The sequence below is a fragment of the Oncorhynchus tshawytscha genome, unplaced genomic scaffold (assembly GCF_018296145.1).
Source record: "Oncorhynchus tshawytscha isolate Ot180627B unplaced genomic scaffold, Otsh_v2.0 Un_contig_8966_pilon_pilon, whole genome shotgun sequence".
Taxonomy (NCBI): domain Eukaryota; kingdom Metazoa; phylum Chordata; class Actinopteri; order Salmoniformes; family Salmonidae; genus Oncorhynchus; species Oncorhynchus tshawytscha.
In genome coordinates, this window is record NW_024608627.1 from 48,024 (window position 1) to 70,692 (window position 22,669).

The 22,669-nt window shown below is 44.8% G+C and overlaps 1 protein-coding gene and 1 long non-coding RNA gene across 2 annotated transcripts; both read left to right on the forward strand.

The window, feature by feature from the left end:
• The first annotated feature begins 13,307 nt into the window (after positions 1-13,307).
• On the forward strand, positions 13,308-19,626 carry LOC121843673 (vacuolar protein sorting-associated protein 13C-like). The gene is made up of 5 exons (XM_042313445.1): positions 13,308-14,708; positions 16,002-16,093; positions 18,798-18,921; positions 19,076-19,159; positions 19,242-19,626. The coding sequence occupies exons 1-5, from the start codon at positions 14,679-14,681 to the stop codon at positions 19,341-19,343; spliced, it is 432 nt and encodes a 143-aa protein (XP_042169379.1). The 5' UTR covers positions 13,308-14,678; the 3' UTR covers positions 19,344-19,626.
• Positions 19,627-21,433: 1,807 nt separating this feature from the next.
• Positions 21,434-22,477, forward strand: LOC121843674. The gene is made up of 2 exons (XR_006081702.1): positions 21,434-21,812; positions 21,862-22,477. It is a non-coding gene; the product is annotated as an uncharacterized LOC121843674 (long non-coding RNA).
• The last annotated feature ends 192 nt before the right edge of the window (positions 22,478-22,669 follow it).

Below are 22,669 nucleotides of genomic sequence, written 5' to 3' on the forward strand. Positions count from 1 at the left end.
AGGGTCGTCTCAGGACAGTAGGGTCGTCTACCTCTATTGATTCAGGACCTAAAGTAGGTCGTCGTCTACCTCTATTGATACAGGGACCTAAAGTAGGGTCGTCTACCTCTATTGATACAGGACCTAAAGTAGGGTCGTCTACCTACCTCTTGATTCAGGACCTAAAGTAGGGTCTATTGTCTACAGTAGGGTCGTCTACCTCTATTGATACAGGACCTAAAGTAGGGTCGTCTACAGTAGGGTCGTCTACCTCTATTGATACAGGACCTAAAGTAGGGGTCTACCTCTATTGATACAGGACCTAAAGTAGGGTCGTCTACCTCTATTGATTCAGGACCTAAAGTAGGGTCGTCTACCTCTATTGATACAGGACCTAAAGTAGGGTCAGGTCTACAGTAGGGTCGTCTACCTCTATTGATTCAGGACCTAAAGTAGGGTGGGTCTACAGTAGGGTCGTCTACCTCTATTGATACAGGACCTAAAGTAGGTACAGGTAGGGTCTACCTCTATTGATACAGGACCTAAAGTAGGGTCGTCTACCTCTATTGATTCAGGACCTAAAGTACAGGTCCTCTACAGTAGGGTCGTCTCTAGGGTCGTCCTCTATTGATTCAGGACCTATTGAACAGGTAGGGTCGTCTACCTCTATTGATACAGGACCTAAAGTAGGGTCGTCTACCTCTATTGATTCAGGACCTAAAGTAAAGTAGGGTCGTCTACCTCTATTGATACAGGACCTAAAGTAGGGTTGTCTACCTCTATTGATACAGGACCTAAAGTAGGGTTGTCTACCTCTATTGATACAGGACCTAAAGTCGTACCTCTAGATACAGGGTCGTCTACCTCTATTGATACAGGACCTAAAGGGTCGTCTACCTCTATTGATACAGGGACCTAAAGTAGGGGTCTCAGTAGGTCTAAAGTAGGGTGTCTACCTCTATTGATACAGGACCTAAAGTAGGGTCGTCTACAGTAGGGTCGTCTACCTCTATTGATACAGGACCTAAAGTAGGGTCGTCTACAGTCTACCTCTATTGATACAGGACCTAAAGTAGGGGGTCTACAGTAGGGTCTACCTCTATTGATACAGGACCTAAAGTAGGGTCGTCTACAGTAGGGTCGTCTACCTCTATTGATTCAGGGGCCTACAGGAAAAGTAGGGTCGTATTGACAGGACCTAAAGTAGGGTCGTCTACCTCTATTGATACAGGACCTAAAGTAGGGTTGTCCACCTCTGTTGATACAGGACCTAAAGTAGGATCGTCTACCTCTATTGATACAGGACCTAAAGTAGGGTGGTCTACCTCTATTGATTCAGGACCTAAAGTAGGGTTGTCTACCTCTATTGATTCAGGACCTAAAGTAGGGTTGTCTACCTCTATTGATTCAGGACCTAAAGTAGGGTTGTCTACCTCTATTGATTCAGGACCTACAGTAGGGTCGTCTACCTCTATTGATTCAGGACCTACAGTAGGGTCGTCTACCTCTATTGATTCAGGACCTAAAGTAGGGTCGTCTACAGTAGGGTCGTCTACCTCTATTGATACAGGACCTAAAGTAGGGTTGTCTACCTCTATTGATACAGGACCTAAAGTAGGGTCATCTACAGTAGGGTCGTTTACCTCTATTAATACAGGACCTAAAGTAGGGTCGTCTAGCTCTATTGATTCAGGACCTAAAGTAATACAGGACCTAGGGTCGTCTACCTCTATTGATACAGGACCTAAAGTAGGGTCGTCTACCTCTATTGATACAGGGACGTCTAAAGTAGGGTCAGGACCTAAAGTAGGGTCGTCTACCTCTATTGATACAGGACCTAAAGTAGGGTCGTCTACCTCTATTGATACAGGACCTAAAGTAGGGTCGTCTACAGTAGGGTCGTCTACCTCTATTGATACAGGACCTAAAGTAGGGTCGTCTACAGTAGGGTCGTCTACCTCTATTGATACAGGGCCTAAAGTAGGGTCGTCTACAGTAGGGTCGTCTACCTCTATTGATTCAGGGCCTAAAATAGGGTCGTCTACAGTAGGGTCGTCCACCTCTGTTGATACAGGACCTAAAGTAGGATCGTCTACCTCTATTGATACAGGACCTAAAGTAGGGTGGTCTACCTCTATTGATTCAGGACCTAAAGTAGGGTTGTCTACCTCTATTGATTCAGGACCTAAAGTAGGGTTGTCTACCGTCTACCTCTATTGATTCAGGACCTAAAGTAGGGTTGTCTACCTCTATTGATTCAGGACCTAAAGTAGGGTTGTCTACCTCTATTGATTCAGGACCTAAAGTAGGGTCGTCTACCTCTATTGATTCAGGACCTAAAGTAGGGTCGTCTACCTCTATTGATTCAGGACCCAGTAGGGTCGTACCTCTATTGATACAGGACAGTAGGGTCGTCTACCTCTATTGATACAGGACCTAAAGTAGGGTCGTCTACCTCTATTGATACAGGACCTAAAGTAGGGTCGTCTACAGTAGGGTCGTCTACCTCTATTGATACAGGACCTAAAGTAGGGTCGTCTACCTCTATTGATACAGGACCTAAAGTAGGGTTGTCTACCTCTATTGATACAGGACCTAAAGTAGGGTCGTCTACCTCTATTGATACAGGACCTAAAGTAGGGTCGTCTACAGTAGGGTCGTCTACCTCTATTGATGCAGGACCTAAAGTAGGGTCGTCTACCTCTATTGATACAGGACCTAAAGTAGGGTCCTCTACAGTAGGGTCGTCTACCTCTATTGATTCAGGACCTAAAGTAGGGTCCTCTACAGTAGGGTCGTCTACCTCTATTGATACAGGACCTAAAGTAGGGTTGTCTACCTCTATTGATACAGGACCTAAAGTAGGGTTGTCTACCTCTATTGATACAGGACCTAAAGTAGGGTCGTCTACAGTAGGGTCGTCTACCTCTATTGATACAGGACCTAAAGTAGGGTCGTCTACAGTAGGGTCGTCTACCTCTATTGATACAGGACCTAAAGTAGGGTCGTCTACAGTAGGGTCGTCTACCTCTATTGATACAGGGCCTAAAGTAGGGTCGTCTACAGTAGGGTCGTCTACCTCTATTGATTCAGGGCCTAAAATAGGGTCGTCTACAGTAGGGTCGTCCACCTCTGTTGATACAGGACCTAAAGTAGGGTCGTCTACCTCTGTTGATACAGGACCTAAAGTAGGGTCGTCTACCTCTATTGATACAGGACCTAAAGTAGGGTGGTCTACAGTAGGGTCGTCTACCTCTATTGATTCAGGACCTAAAGTAGGGTCATCTACCTCTATTGATTCAGGACCTAAAGTAGGGTCATCTACCTCTATTGATTCAGGACCTAAAGTAGGGTCGTCTACCTCTATTGATACAGGACCTAAAGTAGGGTAGTCTACCTCTATTGATTCAGGACCTAAAGTAGGGTCTACCTCTATTGTACAGGACCTAAAGTAGGGTTGTCAGGACCTAAAGTAGGGTACCTCTATTGATACAGGACCTAAAGTAGGGTCGTCTCCCTCTATTGATACAGGACCTAAAGTAGGGTCGTCTACCTCTATTGATTCAGGACCTAAAGTACTACCTCTACAGACCTAAAGGGTCGTCTACCTCTATTGATTCAGGACCTAAAGTAGGGTTGTCTACCTCTATTGATACAGGACCTAAAGTAGGGTAGTCTACCTCTATTGATTCAGGACCTAAAGTAAGGTTGTCTACCTCTATTGATACAGGACCTAAAGTAGGGTCGTCTACAGTAGGGTCGTCTACCTCTATTGATACAGGACCTAAAGTAGGGTAGGGTCTACCTCTATTGATACAGGACCTAAAGTAGGGTTGTCTACCTCTATTGATACAGGACCTAAAGTAGGGTCGTCTACCTCTATTGATACAGGACCTAAAGTAGGGGTCAGTAGGGTCTAAAGTCTACTACCTCTATTGATACAGGACCTAAACTAGGGTCGTCTACCTCTATTGATTCAGGACCTAAAGTAGGGTCGTCTCCCTCTATTAATTCAGGACCTAAAGTAGGGTCGTCTACCTCTATTGATTCAGGACCTAAAGTAGGGTTGTCTACCTCTATTGATTCAGGACCTACAGTAGGGTCGTCTACCTCTATTGATTCAGGACCTACAGTAGGGTCGTCTACCTCTATTGATTCAGGACCTACAGTAGGGTCGTCTACAGTAGGGTCGTCTACCTCTATTGATACAGGACCTAAAGTAGGGTCGTCTACCTCTATTGATACAGGACCTAAAGTAGGGTTCTATTGTCTACCTAAAGTAGGGTCGTCTACCTCTATTGATACAGGACCTAAAGTAGGGTCGTCTACCTCTATTGATACAGGACCTAAAGTAGGGTTGTCAGGACCTAAAGTAGGGTCGTCCTCTATTGATACAGGACCTAAAGTAGGGTCGTCTACCTCTATTGATACAGGACCTAAAGTAGTCTACAGTAGGGTCGTCTACCTCTATTGATTCAGGACCTAAAGTAGGGTCGTCTACCTCTATTGATACAGGACCTAAAGTAGGGTCCTCTACAGTAGGGTCGTCTACCTCTATTGATTCAGGACCTAAAGTAGGGTCCTCTCACAGTAGGGTCGTCTACCTCTATTGATTCAGGACCTAAAGTAGGGTCGTCTACCTCTATTGATACAGGACCTAAAGTAGGGTCCTCTACAGTAGGGTCGTCTACCTCTATTGATACAGGACCTAAAGTAGGGTTGTCTACCTCTATTGATACAGGACCTAAAAGTAGGGTTGTCTACCTCTATTGATACAGGACCTAAAGTAGGGTCGTCTACAGTAGGGTCGTCTACCTCTATTGATACAGGACCTAAAGTAGGGTCGTACAGGACCTAAAGTAGGGTCGTCTACCTCTATTGATACAGGCCTAAAGTAGGGTCGTCTACAGTAGGGTCGTCTACCTCTATTGATTCAGGACCTAAAAGTAGGGTCGTCTATTGATACAGACCTAGGGTCGTCCACCTCTATTGATACAGGACCTAAAGTAGGGTCGTCTACCTCTATTGATACAGGACCTAAAGTAGGGTCGTCTACCTCTATTGATACAGGACCTAAAGTAGGGTGGTCTACAGTAGGGTCGTCTACCTCTATTGATTCAGGACCTAAAGTAGGGTCATCTACCTCTATTGATTCAGGACCTACAGTAGGGTCGTCTACCTCTATTGATACAGGACCTAAAGTAGGGTAGTCTACCTCCTATTGATTCAGGACCTAAAGTAGGGTTGTCTACAGTAGGGTCGTCTCCCTCTATTGATACAGGACCTAAAGCAGGGTTGTCTACCTCTATTGATACAGGACCTAAAGTAGGGTCGTCTACCTCTATTGATACAGGACCTAAAGTAGGGTCGTCTACCTCTATTGATTCAGGACCTCTATTGAAAGGACCTAAAGTAGGGTCGTCTCCCTCTATTAATTCAGGACCTAAAGTAGGGTCGTCTACCTCTATTGATTCAGGACCTAAAGTAGGGTTGTCTACCTCTATTGATTCAGGACCTACAGTAGGGTCGTCTACCTCTATTGATTCAGGACCTACAGTAGGGTCGTCTACCTCTATTGATTCAGGACCTACAGTAGGGTCGTCTACAGTAGGGTCGTCTACCTCTATTGATACAGGACCTAAAGTAGGGTCGTTACTTGTCTTGATAAGGCCAAGCTTTTCAAAACACAACAACAAATTAACCCTCTTCATTCAGGACAATGTAATGTTAAATGTAATTTCCCCCCCGGACAGAGTGGTTTTCAAGAGGTTGTTATTTCCTGTTAGTCTTGAATAGACCTTGTGTGTTGGATACAATGGAGCCCTGACGGTCCTCTCTCTCTCCTCTGTCTGTGTCTCTCTCTCCTCTCTCTCTCTCTGTAGGGGGTCGTTGGTGGGGTAACAGGCATCGTCACCAAACCTGTGGAAGGTATGTTTATTCACAACGCTCTGACCTGTTGCTGAACTCTTCTTCTTCTCTCATCACTCATAAATGTTCAATACATATTTCCTTTCCAATTTTGTGTGGAAACAGAAGTTTCTCTCGACCCTTCAAAGATTTGGAGAATATATAGAATGTACACTGAGTGGACAAAACATTATGAACACCTGCTCTTTCCATGACACAGACTGACCAGGTGAATCCAGGTGAAAGATATGAGCCCTTATTGATGTCACCTGTTTGTTAAATCCACTTCAATCAGTGTAGATGAAGGGGAGGAGTCAGATTAAAGAGACATTACATTTTTATGTGTCATTGAGGGTGAATGGGCAAGAACAGGGTATGGTAGTCGGTGCCAGGCGCACCTGTTTGTGTCAAGAACTGCAACGCTGCTGGGTTTTTCACGCTCAACAGTTTCTCATGTGTGTATCAAGAACTGTCCACCACCCAAAGGACATCCAGCCATCTTGACACAACTGTGAGAAGCATTGGAGTCAACATGAACCAGCATCCCTGTGGAACGCTTTCAACACCTTGTAGATCTGATTTAATTTTTTTTTGCAATTGTATGCTCCTCAGACCAACAAATATTTTAATATCATCCACATAAGAGTCACCAGCAAAATATTTAGTATGGTTTCTTCTACATTATTTTAGGCCCAGCTTTTGGAATTTTATCTTTCCTGTATATAGCCACTATATTGTGATCACTGCATCCAATGGGTACGGAAAACAACGTTCTACGGTATTAGTAAACATGTGATCGATACATGTGGATGATCTTGTTCCTGTGGTGTTCGTAAACACCCTGGTAGGTTGATTAATAACCTGAACCAGATTACAGACACTGGTTACAGTGAGAAGCTTCCTGTTGAGCGGACAGCTTGATGAAAACCAGTCCATATTCAGGTCCCCAAAAAGTAGACCTCTCTGTTTACATCACGTACACCATCAAGCATTTCACACATTATATTAAGATACTGACACTTGGGCCTAGCACTTGGTGGCCTATAGCAACACCCCACTTGGTGGCCTATAGCAACACCCCACTTGGTGGCCTATAGCAACACCCCACTTGGTGGCCTATAGCAACACCCCACTTGGTGGCCTATAGCAACACCCCACTTGGTGGCCTATAGCAACACCCCACTTGGTGGCCTATAGCAACACCCCACTTGGTGGCCTATAGCAACACCCCACTTGGTGGCCTTGGTGGCCTATAGCAACACCCCACTTGGTGGCCTATAGCAACACCCCACTTGGTGGCCTATAGCAACACCCCACTTGGTGGCCTATAGCAACACCCCACTTCAATAGCAAACACTGACATAAGATCTTCTCTAAGCATTTGGGGGGTTGCAACACCAATATTAGGAAGGTGTTCTTAATGTTTTGTACACTCAGCGTATGTTGAACATGTCATTACTATATTTCCAGTGTAGTTGGTTTTGTGTGTTAAACTCTTCTAAACCTGAGGTCTAACTCTTGATTGATTCTCTGTCTCTCTATCGCCCCCTCAGGGGCCAAGAAGGAGGGAGCGGCGGGGTTCTTCAAGGGCATAGGGAAGGGTCTGGTGGGGGTGGTGGCCAGGCCGACAGGGGGCATCGTAGACATGGCCTCCAGCACCTTCCAAGGCATACAGAGGTTAGTAGAGACATACAGGACACTAGAGAGGTTAGTAGAGACAAATACAGGACACTACGAAGGTTAGTAGAGACAAATACAGAACACTACGGAGGTTAGTAGAGAAACACAGGACACTACAGGGGTTACTAGAGACGGGACACTACAGAGGTTAGTAGAGACACAGAACACTACAGAGGTTAGTAGAGACACAGGACACTACAGGGGTTAGTAGAGACACAGGACACTACAGAGGTTAGTAGAGACACGGGACACTACAGGGGTTAGTAGAGAGACACAGGACACTACAGAGGTTAGTAGTTAGTAGAGACACAGGACACTACAGAGGTTAGTAGAGACACAGGACACTACAGGGGTTACTAGAGACACAGGACACTACAGGGGTTAGTAGAGACACAGGACACTACAGGGGTTAGTAGAGACACAGGACACTACAGGGGTTAGTAGAGAGACACAGGACACTACAGGGGTTAGTAGAGAAACACAGGACACTACAGAGGTTAGTAGAGACACAGGACACTACAGGGGTTAGTAGAGACACAGGACACTACAGAGGTTAGTAGAGACACAGGACACTACAGGGGTTAGTAGAGACACAGGACACTACAGGGGTTAGTAGAGAAACACAGGACACTACAGAGGTTAGTAGAGACACAGGACTCTACAGAGGTTAGTAGAGACACAGGACTCTACAGAGGTTAGTAGAGAGACACAGGACACTACAGAGGTTAGTAGAGACACAGGACACTACAGGGGTTAGTAGAGACACAGGACACTACAGAGGTTAGTAGAGACATAGGACACTACAGGGGTTAGTAGAGAAACACAGGACACTACAGAGGTTAGTAGAGACACAGGACACTACAGGGGTTAGTAGAGACACAGGACACTACAGGGGTTAGTAGAGAAACACAGGACACTACAGAGGTTAGTAGAGACACAGGACACTACAGAGGTTAGTAGAGACACAGGACACTACAGAGGTTAGTAGAGACACAGGACACTACAGGGGTTAGTAGAGACACAGGACACTACAGGGGTTAGTAGAGACACAGGACACTACAGGGGTTAGTAGAGACAAATACAGGACACTACAGAGGTTAGTAGAGAAACACAGGACACTACAGAGGTTAGTAGAGACAAATACAGGACACTACGGAGGTTAGTAGAGACGGGACACTACAGAGGTTAGTAGAGAAACAGGACACTACAGAGGTTAGTAGAGAAACAGGACACTACAGAGGTTAGTAGAGACACAGGACACTACAGAGGTTAGTAGAGACACAGGACACTACAGGGGTTAGTAGAGACACAGGACACTACAGGGGTTATTAGAGACACAGGACACTACAGAGGTTAGTAGAGAGACACAGGACACTACAGGGGTTAGTAGAGAGACACAGGACACTACAGGGGTTAGTAGAGAGACACAGGACACTACAGGGGTTAGTAGAGAGACACAGGACACTACAGAGGTTAGTAGAGAGACACAGGACACTACAGAGTTTAGTAGAGAGACACAGGACACTACAGAGGTTAGTAGAGAGACACAGGACACTACAGAGGTTAGTAGAGACACAGGACACTACAGGGGTTAGTAGAGACACAGGACACTACAGAGGTTAGTAGAGACACAGGACACTACAGGGGTTATTGTGATTTTATTTGGTTTGTTTAATGTGGTATTGTGTAACATTATTCATGTCTCTGTCTGCCGGTCATAACCATGTTTGGTGCTTTATGTTCTGTACCTTATAATTCTGACTAATTTTGTTAACTGTTCTGTTTTCATTTTGTTTTCTCATAAGTTAATGCCTTGGAGATGTTGTTTTTGTCTTTCTGTTGAGTGAGTATTTGGTGAGATGTTGGAAAGCTTTGGTAATGACTGGGCGGCCATAGTGAAGGGATCATAGGGGAGGGGTTTGGGGTCATAGGGGAGGGGTTTGGGGTCATAGGGGGGAGGGGTTTGGGGTCATAGGGGAGGGGTTTGGGATCATAGGGGAGGGGTTTGGGGTCAAAGGGGAGGGTTTGGGGTCAAAGGGGAGCGGTTTGGGGTCAATGGGGGAGGGGTTTGGGGTCATAGGGGAGGGGTTTGGGGTCATGGGGGGAGGGGTTTAGGGTCATATGGGAGGGGTTTGTCGTCATAGGGGAGGGGTTTGGGGTCATAGGGGAGGGGTTTGGGACTATAGGGGGGTTTGGGGTCATAGGGGAGGGGTTTGGGATCATAGGGGAGGGGTTTGGGATCAAAGGGGAGGGGTTTGGGATCATAGGGGAGGGGTTTGGGACTATAGGGGAGGGGTTTGGCTGGCATGGAGGGTTAGTTGTCTTTCTCATAGATCAGATTGTCTGTCAGAGAGGTAAGTGACTGCATGATGTTAAAGTAGTTATTATGCTGTTATATAACATGTTACAGATCAAACCAAAGGAAATGATTGGTTAACGCTCAACATTTAAGCCCTCCCCTCCATCATTGTTAACACTGCTTCTGCCCTGACTCCTCCCCCTGCTCCATTCTGCAGCATCGTGAGGTTCCAACAGACTAAACCCATGAGGACTGAACAGACTGGGAGAGAGCACATTGGTCATCACATTGGTCAGATCGCTTATGGAAGCCCCTCCTCCACCTGTTCTCTCCTCTGGGATTGGCCGACTGCACTAAACCCATGAGGACTGAACAGACTGGGAGAGAGCGAGACTATATTGTTACTGTAAATCTCTTAAAGATTAGAGCTGCTGTTCTCAGCAGAATGTTCAGTATCTCAGTAACTTAAACATCACATTGGTCAGATCGCTTATGGAAGCCCCTCCTCCACCTGTTCTCTCCTCTGGGATTGGCTGACTGCACGAGCGCACGACCACTGCCATGCAGAGATAGGCAGTTTGGCAACGTTTTTTTAGAGAATATAAAATCCACCACATGTCAGGAACCCAAGTTGTATTGCCCCTGGGGGCTCCAGGTCTGTGAAAGACTGGAATGCATCGTAGACTGGAATGGGGTTTTGTATCGCCCCCGGGGGCTCCAGGTCTGTGATAGACTGCAATGCATCGTAGAGTGGAATGGCGTTTTGTATCGCCCCCGGGGGCTCCAGGTCTGTGATAGACTGTAATGGTGTTTTGTATCGTCCCCGGGGGCTCCAGGTCTGTGATAGACTGTAATAGTGTTTTGTATCGTCCCCGGGGCCCAGGTCTGTGATAGCTCCCCGGGGCCAGGTCTGTGATAGACTGTAATAGTGTTTTGTATCGTCCCCCAGGTCTGTGGGGCTCCAGGTCTGTGATAGACTGTAATGCATCGTAGAGTGGAATGGCGTTTTGGGGGGGGGGGAATGTGCTGGCATGTAAGCTGGGTTAGTTTACATTGTTGATACGGGTCTCAAATGACTCCTCCAAACGGCACTCTGACTGGACGACACAGCCAAGTAGACCATTCAGTCTCTACTGTCACTTTACCCCCCCTCTCCCTCTAGCTGTCTCATAACCTCCCTTCCTCCTCCTCTCACCTCTCAGGTACCTAATGTTCAGCCAAAACATTCCTAATTCCCCAGTGGTTCTGAGATGCCAAAACACAGCCACCCCCCACCATCACATAGTATTGATGTCCATTCACCACCTCATTCATTATCCTTCACAAAGCATATGAATCACCTATCAATTCCTGATAACCTGATGAAATTATTGTTCCATGCTTTCACACTAGAGATAACGAAAGGTGAGATACTGGAACACACACACACACACACACGCGCACGTATGTGCACGCATACATACTCATGCACCGTTTGCCTCCCTCTTTGGGCTGAATGGGTTTTTTACGTTAGTGATTTCTTTCAGAAGCAGGATTCTGCTGATTTGTTTTTGTTGTAATGTTGTCCTACTCTGCTGCTGTGTCTGGCTCATTGGGAAGACATTACAGAGCAGTTTTGTTATGAGTTTGGGTCCGAAAGCAAACTACTTCTTGTTCCTGATTCATGAAACCCTTCTGGACAGTGCGTTCTGATTGGCTCTGTGAGATATAATGGTGTGTTCTGATTGGCTCTGTGAGATATGACGGTGCTTTCTGATTGGCTCTGTGCGATATGACGGTGCGTTCTGATTGGCTCTCTGAGATATGACGGTGCATTTTGATCAGGCTGTGAGATCTGTGACGGTGCGTTGCGATCTGACGGCGCGTTGTGATTGGCAGGGTGGCAGAGTCGACAGAGGAAGTGACCAAGCTGAGGCCGGTCAGACTGATCCGAGAGGACGGAATCATCCGCCCTTACGACCAGGAGGACGCCAAGGGATACGACCTTTTCCAGGTTAGCAACCCACCTTAGAAGGTCACTAAAACACCCATGGCTGGAGGTAGACTTGTCCAGGTTAGCAACCCACCTTAGAAGGACACTAAAACACCCATGGCTGGAGGTAGACTTGTCCAGGTTAGCAACCCACCTTAGGACACTAAAACACCCATGGCTGGAGGTAGACTTGTCCAGGTTAGTAACCCACCTTAGGACACTAAAACACCCATGGCTGGAGGTAGACTTGTCCAGGTTAGCAACCCACCTTAGAAGGACACTAAAACACCCATGGCTGGAGGTAGACTTGTCCAGGTTAGCAACCCACCTTAGGACACTAAAACACCCATGGCTGGAGGTAGACTTGTCCAGGTTAGTAACCCACCTTAGGACACTAAAACACCCATGGCTGGAGGTAGACTTGTCCAGGTTAGCAACCCACCTTAGAAGGACACTAAAACACCCACCTTAGAAGGACACTAAAACACCCATGGCTGGAGGTAGACTTGTCCAGGTCGTAGAAAAAGGGGACCATCAAACAACTAGTGCTTTTTCCTATTTCAGTTTCTGCACTTTTCTATTCTAAATTATATATTTTAATTTTTCCTTATACAGTGTATTATATGTCAATCTGAAAGTGTCGTCTTGAAACCAATGAGTTTAATCTTTTGTCTTTACAGAAATGAAACATTCTTTCTCTTTGACACACTGATGGTCTTGAAGTGTTTTTCCACTTCTAATTCCCTCCCTTTTGTGTGTTTTTCTTTCTCTCTCTCTCTTTCTCTCTCTCTCTTTCTCTCTCTCTTCTCTCTCTCCTTCTCTTTCTCTCTCTCTCCTTCTCTTTCTCTCTCTCTCCTTCTCTTTCTCTCTCTCTCCTTCTCTTTCTCTCTCTCCTTCTCTTTCTCTCTCTCTCCTTCTCTTTCTCCCTCTCCTTCTCTTTCTCCCTCTCTCCTTCTCTTTCTCCCTCTCCTTCTCTTTCTCCTCTCTCCTTCTCTTTCTCCTCTCTCTCCCTCTCTCCTTCTCTCCTCTCTCTTTCTCCCTCCTTCTCTTTCTCCCTCTCTCCTTCTCTTTCTCCCTCTCTCTTTCTCTCTCTCTCTCCTTCTCTTTCTCCCTCTCCTTCTCTTTCTCCCTCTCTTTCTCTCTTCTCTCTCTCTCTCTCTTCTCTTTCTCCTCTCTCTTTCTCTCTCTCTTTCTCTTTCTCCCTCTCTCCTTCTCTCTCTCCCTTCTCCCTCTCTCTCTCCTTTCTCCCTCTCTCCTTCTCTTTCTCCCTCTCTCTCCCTCTCTCCTCTCTCCTCTCTTCTTTCTCCCTCTCCTTCTCTTTCTCCCTCTCTCCTTCTCTTTCTCCCTCTCTCTTTCTCTTTCTCCCTCTCTCTTTCTCTTTCTCCCTCTCTCCTTCTCTTTCTCCTTCTCTTTCTCTCTCTCCTTCTCTTTCTCTTCTCTCTTCTCCTTCATGCAGCATGATGAGGAATAGAAGGGGTTGAGGTTGATTATGGGGGTTGTGTGTTTTCTACGTGATGTAATTCAAGTCCTAGTAATCAATTATCTTAGTTCTATCAATGGTCAGTTAAAATGTCTGATCGTTGTCGACACACACACACACACACACACACACACACACACATACACACACACACATAAGTGAAGCTCTGTGTCAAAGTTCAAACTCCTTTTTCTATATCTGGTTTGTAAATGTGTATACTATGCTGATTTAATGACTCTTAATTCAGTTTTCTTCGCTGAAGACTGCATTGTTTTGCATGCCAAAGGGAAAACATCTCTGTCCGTACAATACCTCAGTCTTGTTTTTTTAAGTCAGGGTTTTTTGTATTACTTTTGCCGAATTAAATCTTTTCCAATTTTATTTCGTATTTACAGAATTAGGAAATGAAACGATTTAGCCTGCTATAATATATGTAGATCATTTATCCAGCCCTTTATAAACTACCCTATATACAAAAAATAATAATAATAAATGATTGAAAATAATATTTTACTAAAGATATGTAGTCTTTTGTTTTTTTTTGACTAGTAACTATACTCCAGCAGACATTTGCAATATTTTTTATAAAAGGTTCATAGCGTCACCTTGGAAATCATTGCTTTCCTATCTTTATATACAGTATGCACTCATAATGATATATTGATGCTATACTCCTACATTTAATTGTCTGAGTTACTATAACCGTATGCTAAATGATTTAGAAACTGTGCTGTTGTTCAAAGAAGCATGACCAAATTAATGTTATATTTGATAGATAATTTGTAAATATTTTCCAACGTATATATACATACAATCCATAACTCCCTAGTTAGTCTGACTGCCTCAAACTATATGAATGTATGCTAATGTGACGGGTAATGCTTTGTTTCTATTGGTCAATACATTCACTATGTTCTACAATCCATAACTCCCTAGTTAGTCTGACTGCCTTAAACTATATGAATGTGTGTTAATGTGACGGGTAATGGTTTGTTTCTATTGGTCAATGCATTCACTATGTGACGGGTAATGGTTTGTTTCTATTGGTCAATGCATTCACTATGTTCTATTGTCTGTGTGTGATGTCACTTTCAACCTGAAATCTAATAAACCTATATACACTCACTTAATTACATGTGGAAAATCCATGGCGATGATTTGCTCGTTGACGGGTAAAGTTTGCTTAGAAAGGGAAGTTTAGCTACACTAAATTCGGCGTGTACATGCAGTGGACACACGTTCCGTGCTTTTAGGGCCCATAATGCAATTCTTCAGAAAATGGGCGTGGCTTCACAACGTTTTCAGATGTGAAGAACGTAATGCAGAGGAGAGCGGAGACAAAATCTTTGCTTTAGCTAATTATGACAAATGTTAAGAAAATGTTGAGCAATGTAATAACTTTTAAAATACGTTTTGTTACATGCTATGTTGGCTGACAACCTATTAGCTGTCCTTACGAACTGCATAGCATTACAGCAGTATGTACCGGTATGTTAGCTGGTTACCTAACGTTAATTTTTGCTACTAATAGATCAAACTTGCCAGGCAGTATATTAACGACCTGCTGATCTAATTACCCAACGTTTATTGACTTGATTCACATCATTCTTAGCTAAGTGGTATATAGTCGTTGTGCGTTTCAATCGACATTGTTAACTATGGCGCAGAATAACTGATGAATTTACAAAACGCTCAACACCCGTAGAAATACGACCGGTGTCAATAAACGTCAGCAAAAAAATAAATAAAATAAACGCAATTAAATTGTTGCCAGGTGCAGTTCCATTCACCAAATGCTCTGGATAACATGAAAACAGCCTAACCAGGTCTGTTAGTCCGAGTAAAACGGGTCCGAGTGAGGTGTTCTTTAAGTAGCTAGCCGACGTTAGCCAGTTAGCTTGACTGCCGTTGAACGCCTACTCCTCGCGTGAACTCTGAACTCTCTCCTTTTAAAAAAAAAAAAAAACTAACGGACAATCTGGCGACGCTCTGGATCTGACGAAGGCCCAGAGAGCGCGCGCTGTGGCACTCCAGATTTGAATTATACAAACACACACCCGAAATGGTCAAATGTTTTTAGCTAGTCATTTGTTAACGCTTACAAGCTAGCACGCGGTTGCGTGGCAACAGCGTCAACAGGTGAGACTAGTACGCTCAACTGAAACAATACCGTTAGGTTTACAGTATACTAAAGTGAACTAATAGTACATAGTATATACTCATTAAGTATGTAGTATACAGTATGTGAGTATGGGTATTAGAACACAGCAGTGAACTAATAGTATATAGTATATACTCATTAAGTATGTAGTATACAGTATGTTAGTATGGGTATTAGAACACAGCAGTGAACTAATAGTATATAGTATATACTCATTAAGTATGTAGTATACAGTATGTTAGTATGGGTATTAGAACACAGCAGTGAACTAATAGTACATAGTATATACTCATTAAGTATGTAGTATACAGTATGTTAGTATGGGTATTAGAACACAGCAGTGAACTAATAGTATATACTCATTAAGTATGTAGTATACAGTATGTTAGTATGGGTATTTGAACACAGCAGTGAACTAATAGGATATACTCATTAAGTATGTAGTGTACAGTATGTTAGTATGGGTAATTCAAACACAGCTAATGAATTTGTATGTTTTCACACATGGACACTGCTCCTTCAGAGGTCAGAGATCAAGCAGCTGGAAGGAGAGATCTTCAGAGAACACTGTTTGTACCCTGGACACAGGAAGACCAACGTCATAGTGACCAACAGGTACATTATGGAAGACTTCAGTTCAACGTGACTCGTGCCTCAGGGGTAGACATCTTGTGTTTGTCTAATGGGGATACTGGTTTGGGAAGACACTTAAACCTGAAAAGGTATTTTTAACAAATTGTGCGTTCAAGGGAAGTATTCTGACCCCTTGACTTTTTTCCCACATTTTTGTTACTTTACAGCCTTATTCTAAAATGTATTAAATAAATACAAATTCTCAGCAATCTACACACAATACCCCATAATGACATCACCATACCCCATAATGACATCATCATACCCCATAATGACATCACAATACCCTATAATGACAAATTGAAAACAGGTTTGTAGACATTTTTGCAAATGTATTACAAATAAAAAAATATATAAATACCTTATGTAAGTATTCAGACACTTTGCTATGAGACTTGAAATTGAGCTCAGGTGCATCCTGTTTCCATTGATCATCCTTGAGATGTTTCTACAACTTGATTGGACTCCACCTATGGTAAATTCAATTGATTGGATATGATTTGGAAAGGCACACACAACAAATCGGGTCCAATCAATTGAATTTACCACAGGTGGCCTCCAATGAGGTGGTAGAAACATCTCAAGGATGATCAATGGAAACAGGATGCACCTGAGCTCAATTTCGAGTCTCATAGCAAAGGGTCTGAATAGTTATGTAAATAGGGTATTTCAGTTTTTTAATTTGTAATAAATTAGCAACATTTTGTAAAAACCTGTTTTAGCTTTGTCTTTGGGTATTGTGTTTAGATTGATGAGGGAAAAACATGTATTTTATCCATTTTAGACTAAGGTAACGTAACAAAATGTGTAAAAGGGAAGGGGTCTGAATAGTTTCTGAATGCACCATGTGTAAAACTACAGGACCAGTCAAATGTTTGGACACACCTGCTTATTCCAGGGTTTTTCTTTATTTTCAACTATTTTCTACATTGCAGAATAATAGTGAAGACATCACACCTGTGAAATAACACATATGGAATCACGTAGTAACCCCCAAAAAGTGTTAAATAAATCAATATATTTGAGGTTATTCAAAGTAGCCACCCTTTGCCTTGATGATAGCTTTGCACACTCTTGGCATTCTCTCAACCAGCTTCACCTGGAATGCTTTTCCAACAGTCTTGCAGGAGTTCCCACATATGCTGAGCACTTGTTGGCTGTTTTCCCTTCACTCCGCGGTCCAACTCATCCCAAACCATCTCAATTGTGTTGAGGTCTGGTGATTGTGGAGGCCAAGTCATCTGATGCAGCACTCCATCACTCTCCTTCTTGGTCAAATAGCCCTTACACAGCCTGGAGGTGTGTAGGGCCATTGTCCTGTTGCAAAACAAAAGATAGTCCCACTAAGCGCAAACCAGATGGGATGGTGTATTTCTGCAGAATGCTGTGGTAGCCATGCTGGTAAGTGTGTCTTGAATTCAAAATAAATCACACCTCCTCCTCCATGCTTCACGGTGGGAACCACACATGCGGAGATCATCCGTTCACCACCTCTGCATCTTACGAAGACATTGCGGTTGGAACCGAAAATCTCATATTTGGACTCAACAGGACATATTTCTACCAGTCTAATGTCCATTGCTCGTGTTTCTTGACCCAAGCAAGTCTCTTCTTCTTATTGGTGTCCTTTAGTAGTGGTTTCTTTGCAGCAAATTGACCATGGAGGTCTGATTCACACAGTCTGCTCTGAACAGTTGATGTTGAGATGGTCTGTTACTTGAACTCTGTTGAGCATTTTTTTGGGCTGCAATCTGAGGTGCAGTTAACTTTAATGAACTTATCCTCTGCAGCAGAGGTAACTCTGGGTCTTCCTTTCCTGTGGCGGTCCTCATGAGAGCCAGTTAACTCTAATGAACGTATCCTCTGCAGCAGAGGTAACTCTGGGTCTTCCTTTCCTGTGGCGGTCCTCATGAGAGCCAGTTAACTCTAATGAACTTATCCTCTGCAGCAGAGGTAACTCTGGGTCTTCCTTTCCTGTGGCGGTCCTCATGAGAGCCAGTTTCATCATAGAGCTTGATGGTTTTTGCGACAGCGCTTGAAGAAACGTTCAAAGTTCTTGACATTTTCCAGATTGTCTGACCTTCATGTCTTAAAGTAATGATGGACTGTTGTTTCTCTTTGTTTATTTGAGCTTCTTGCCATAATATGGACTTGGTCTTTTTCCAAATAGTGCTATCTTCTGTATACCACCCTATACCATGTCACATCACAACTGATTGGCTCAACCGCATTAAGAAGGAAAGAAATTCCACAAATGTACTTTTAACAAGGCACACCTGATAATTGAAACTCATTCCAGGTGACTACCTCATGAAGCTGGTTGAGAGAATGCCAACAGTGTGCAAAGCTGTAATCAAGGCTTACTACATGCTTCCAATATGTGGTTACTACATGCTTCCAATATGTGTTATTTCATCGTTTTGATGTCTTCACTAAAATGCTACAATGCAGAAAATAGTTTAAAATACTAGAATGAGTAGGTGTCTCCAAACTTTTGACTGGTACTGTAGATAGACAGACGGATACGATATAGAGTATATCTACAGTATCTATATATTCATTAAACACTCATTGTGTATGAATTAACGTTACTGTCGGTGAAGTAGAATTATTGTAATATTGAGGTTGTCATGTATTTTCACCCCTTATCACCTTCTGCCCCGCGACATCTCTTCTCCTCCTACAGGAGAGTGATGTGTGTGAAGGAGGTGGAGTTTGTGCGACACTTCAACAAAGAGTGGGAGTGTCCGTTTGAGCATTTCTCAAGGCCTCCGTACGTGGAAGGAGGAGACCTGATGATCTACTGCAAGGTCTGCCTGAGACATTTTGACCTGACACATTAAATAGCATCCTTAGGTCCAGTCGGAACTATTTAAAATTCACTCACTTGCTTACTTACTTAGTTACCTGCGTCCTTATCTCCTTGGGTTTTGTAATGGACTGAATCTCTTTGTCTGACGACAGGAACAGAACAAGCTGAAGTTCCAAAAGAGAGGTGGACAGGAACCCATGAGAGTGCTGCACCTCCAGAACCCTGCCACTGCCCAGGTCCGGATAATACACCTTTATGTGTGTGTGTGTGCTTGTGTTCGACCCACAGTACCTAACGGCCTCTCCTCCTCCTCTGTAGAAACTGTGTGAGGCCATAGAGCAGGCCCAGTCGGCCCAGAGGCAGCATCGGATGGTGAAGCAAAAATCACAGCGCTTTCTCAAACTGGGAGACAAGTGTTGATGTCATCGCCGGCCCGGAATGATGTCATGGTTACCCAGAATGATGTCCTGGTTACCCAGAATGATGTCCTGGTTACCCAGAATGATGTCATGGTTACCCAGGCTGACGTGATCACTACTCAGTAGGTGATCAACACCCAGAATGTCACCACTGCTCAGCCAGTACACTGTTCCTGCTACTGTACTGCCCAGCCCAACACACTGTACAGCCCAGCCCAACACACTGCTACTGTGCCCAGCCCAACACACTGCTACTGTGCCCAGCCCAACACACTGCTACTGCCCAGCCCAGCCCAACACACTGCTACTGTACTGCCCAGCCCAACACACTGCTACTGCCCAGCCCAGCCCAACACACTGCTACTGCCCAGCCCAACACACTGCTACTGTACAGCTACTGCCCAGCCCAACACACTGCTACTGTACTGCCCAGCCCAACACACTGCTACTGTACAGCCCAGCACACTGCTACTGCCCAGCCCAACACACTGCTACTGTACAGCCCAGCCCAACACACTGCTACTGCCCAGCCCAACACACTGCTACTGCCCAGCCCAACACACTGCTACTGTACTGCGCAGCCCAACACACTGCTACTGTATTGCCCAGCCCAACACACTGCTACTGTATTGCCCAGCCCAACACACTGCTACTGTACAGCCCAGCCCAACACACTGCTACTGTACTGACCAGCCCAACACACTGCTACTGTACAGCCCAGCCCAACACACTGCTACTGCCCAGCCCAACACACTGCTACTGTACAGCCCAGCCCAACACACTGCTACTGTACTGCCCAACACACTGCTACTGTACAGCCCAGCCCAACACACTGCTACTGCCCAGCCCAACACACTGCTACTGTACAGCCCAGCCCAACACACTGCTACTGCCCAGCCCAACACACTGCTACTGTACAGCCCAGCCCAACACACTGCTACTGCCCAGCCCAACACACTGCTACTGTACTGCCCAACACACTGCTACTGCCCAGCCCAACACACTGCTACTGTACTGCCCAACACACTGCTACTGCCCAGCCCAACACACTGCTACTGTACTGCCCAGCCCAACACACTGCTACTGTACTGCCCAGCCCAACACACTGCTACTGTACTGCCCAGCCCAACACACTGCTACTGTACTGCCCAGCCCAACACACTGGTACTGTACTGCCCAGCCCAACACACTGCTACTGTACTGCCCAGCCCAACACACTGCTACTGTACTGCCCAGCCCAACACACTGCTACTGTACTGCCCAGCCCAACACACTGCTACTGTACTGCCCAGCCCAACACACACTGTACTGCCCAGCCCAACACACTGCTACTGTACTGCCCAGCCCAACACACTGCTACTGTACTGCCCAGCCCAACACACTGCTACTGTACTGCCCAGCCCAACACACTGCTACTGTACTGCCCAGCCCAACACTACTGTACTGCCCAGCCCAACACACTGCTACTGTACTGCCCAACACACTGCCCAGCCCAACACACTGCTACTGTACAGCCCAGCCCAACACACTGCTACTGTACTGCCCAACACACTGCTACTGCCCAGCCCAACACACTGCTACTGTACTGCCCAGCCCAACACACTGCTACTGTACTGCCCAGCCCAACACACTGCTACTGCCCAGCCCAACACACTGCTACTGCCCAGCCCAACACACTGCACTGTACAGCCCAACACACTGCTACTGTACAGCCCAGCCCAACACACTGCTACTGTACTGCCCAGCCCAACACACTGCTACTGCCCAGCCCAACACACTGCACTGCCAGCCCAACACACTGCTACTGTACTGCCCAGCCCAACACACTGCTACTACAGCCCAGCCCAACACACTGCTACCAGCCCAGCCCAACACACTGCTACTGTACTGCCCAGCCCAACACACTGCTACTGTACTGCCCAGCCCAACACACTGCTACTGCCCAGCCCAACACACTGCTACTGCCCAGCCCAACACACTGCTACTGCCCAGCCCAAACACTGCCCACTGCTACTGTATTGCCCAACACACTGCTACTGTACTGCCCAACACACTGCTACTGTACTGCCCAACACACACACTACTGTACTGCCCAGCCCAACACACTGCTACTGTACAGCCCAACACACTGCTACTGTACTGCCCAGCCCAACACACTGCTACTGCCCAGCCCAACACACATTTGCACTAAAGAAAAGCCATGCATTAGTGTTTACAGTCCTGTTTACTAATGAGTCACTGCTGCCTTATGGAGAAGAAATCAAATCTGATCATTTGACTGTTATTAAATCATTTTGATAATATCTGCATCGATGATAGGAATGTTGTTGTTTTTCGTTTGCACAATTCCCTCCAGAATCAATGATAGGAAGGTTGTTGTTTTTCGTTGACACAATTCCCTCCAGAATCAATGATAGGAAGGTTGTTGTTTTTCGTTGACACAATTCCCTCCAGAATCAATGATAGGAAGGTTGTTGTTTTTCGTTGACACATTTCCCTCCAGAATCAATGATAGGAAGGTTGTTGTTTTTCGTTGACACAATTCCCTCCAGAATCAATGATTTGTAATTGAAAAAGGGTACAATAAAAAACAATATATATATATAAATTAGACGAAGGATCTATAAAAATGTGTGTGTTTTGTCTTTGCTTTTCTGTGTAATGTTTACAGATGTCTGATTTAAGGGTGTCAATGATTCGCTGATCTGACTGCTGTACAAACAGAGGTGATTTTTACATGGACGATGGTATTGACAAGTCAGTTATTCATCGTTTCTACAGGTTTATCTTGTTTTTGGAGGAGAAATAGGCACTTAACTCTTTCAAATGTTCCCTTTGGATTAACAATCCTGTTACTGACATCATATCAGTCTATCTTGAAATGGGAGTTCATTTTGTAATACCTGTTAGTTCATGTAAAGTGACGTACTGCACACATCTACAGTATAGACTACGTAGACCAGTGAAGAGTCCAATGACCAGTTGTACTGAAAACTATGCAACATTACATTTCATATATGTTGCTGTCATCTATTCAAATAACTACGTATGAGCATATTCTGCCCTCATCTATCCTGCTGACCTTGGTGTACCAAATAAATAATTGAAAACAAACAATTCAATCTTTTAAATATACATTGTCTCTGTGCGTATTTAGCTAATCTATAATAACAAGGAGGAACGCCAACGACCTAGCTAATCGAGTTAGGTTATATCGTATGATACGAGGAGGGAGCCAACAGAGTTAGGTTATATCGTATGATAGGAGGAGGAAGCCAACAGAGTTAGGTTATATCATATGATACAAGGAGGAAGCCAACAGAGTTA

Bases quoted from the DNA above. Each gene is read 5' to 3' on its own strand.
- LOC121843673 (XM_042313445.1), top strand. From the start codon at position 14,679: ATGACAAATGTTAAGAAAATGTTGAGCAAT. The intron at 16,094-18,797 runs GTACATTATGGA...CTCCTCCTACAG, and splicing joins AACGTCATAGTGACCAACAG to GAGAGTGATGTGTGTGAAGG. The intron at 18,922-19,075 runs GTCTGCCTGAGA...GTCTGACGACAG, and splicing joins ACCTGATGATCTACTGCAAG to GAACAGAACAAGCTGAAGTT.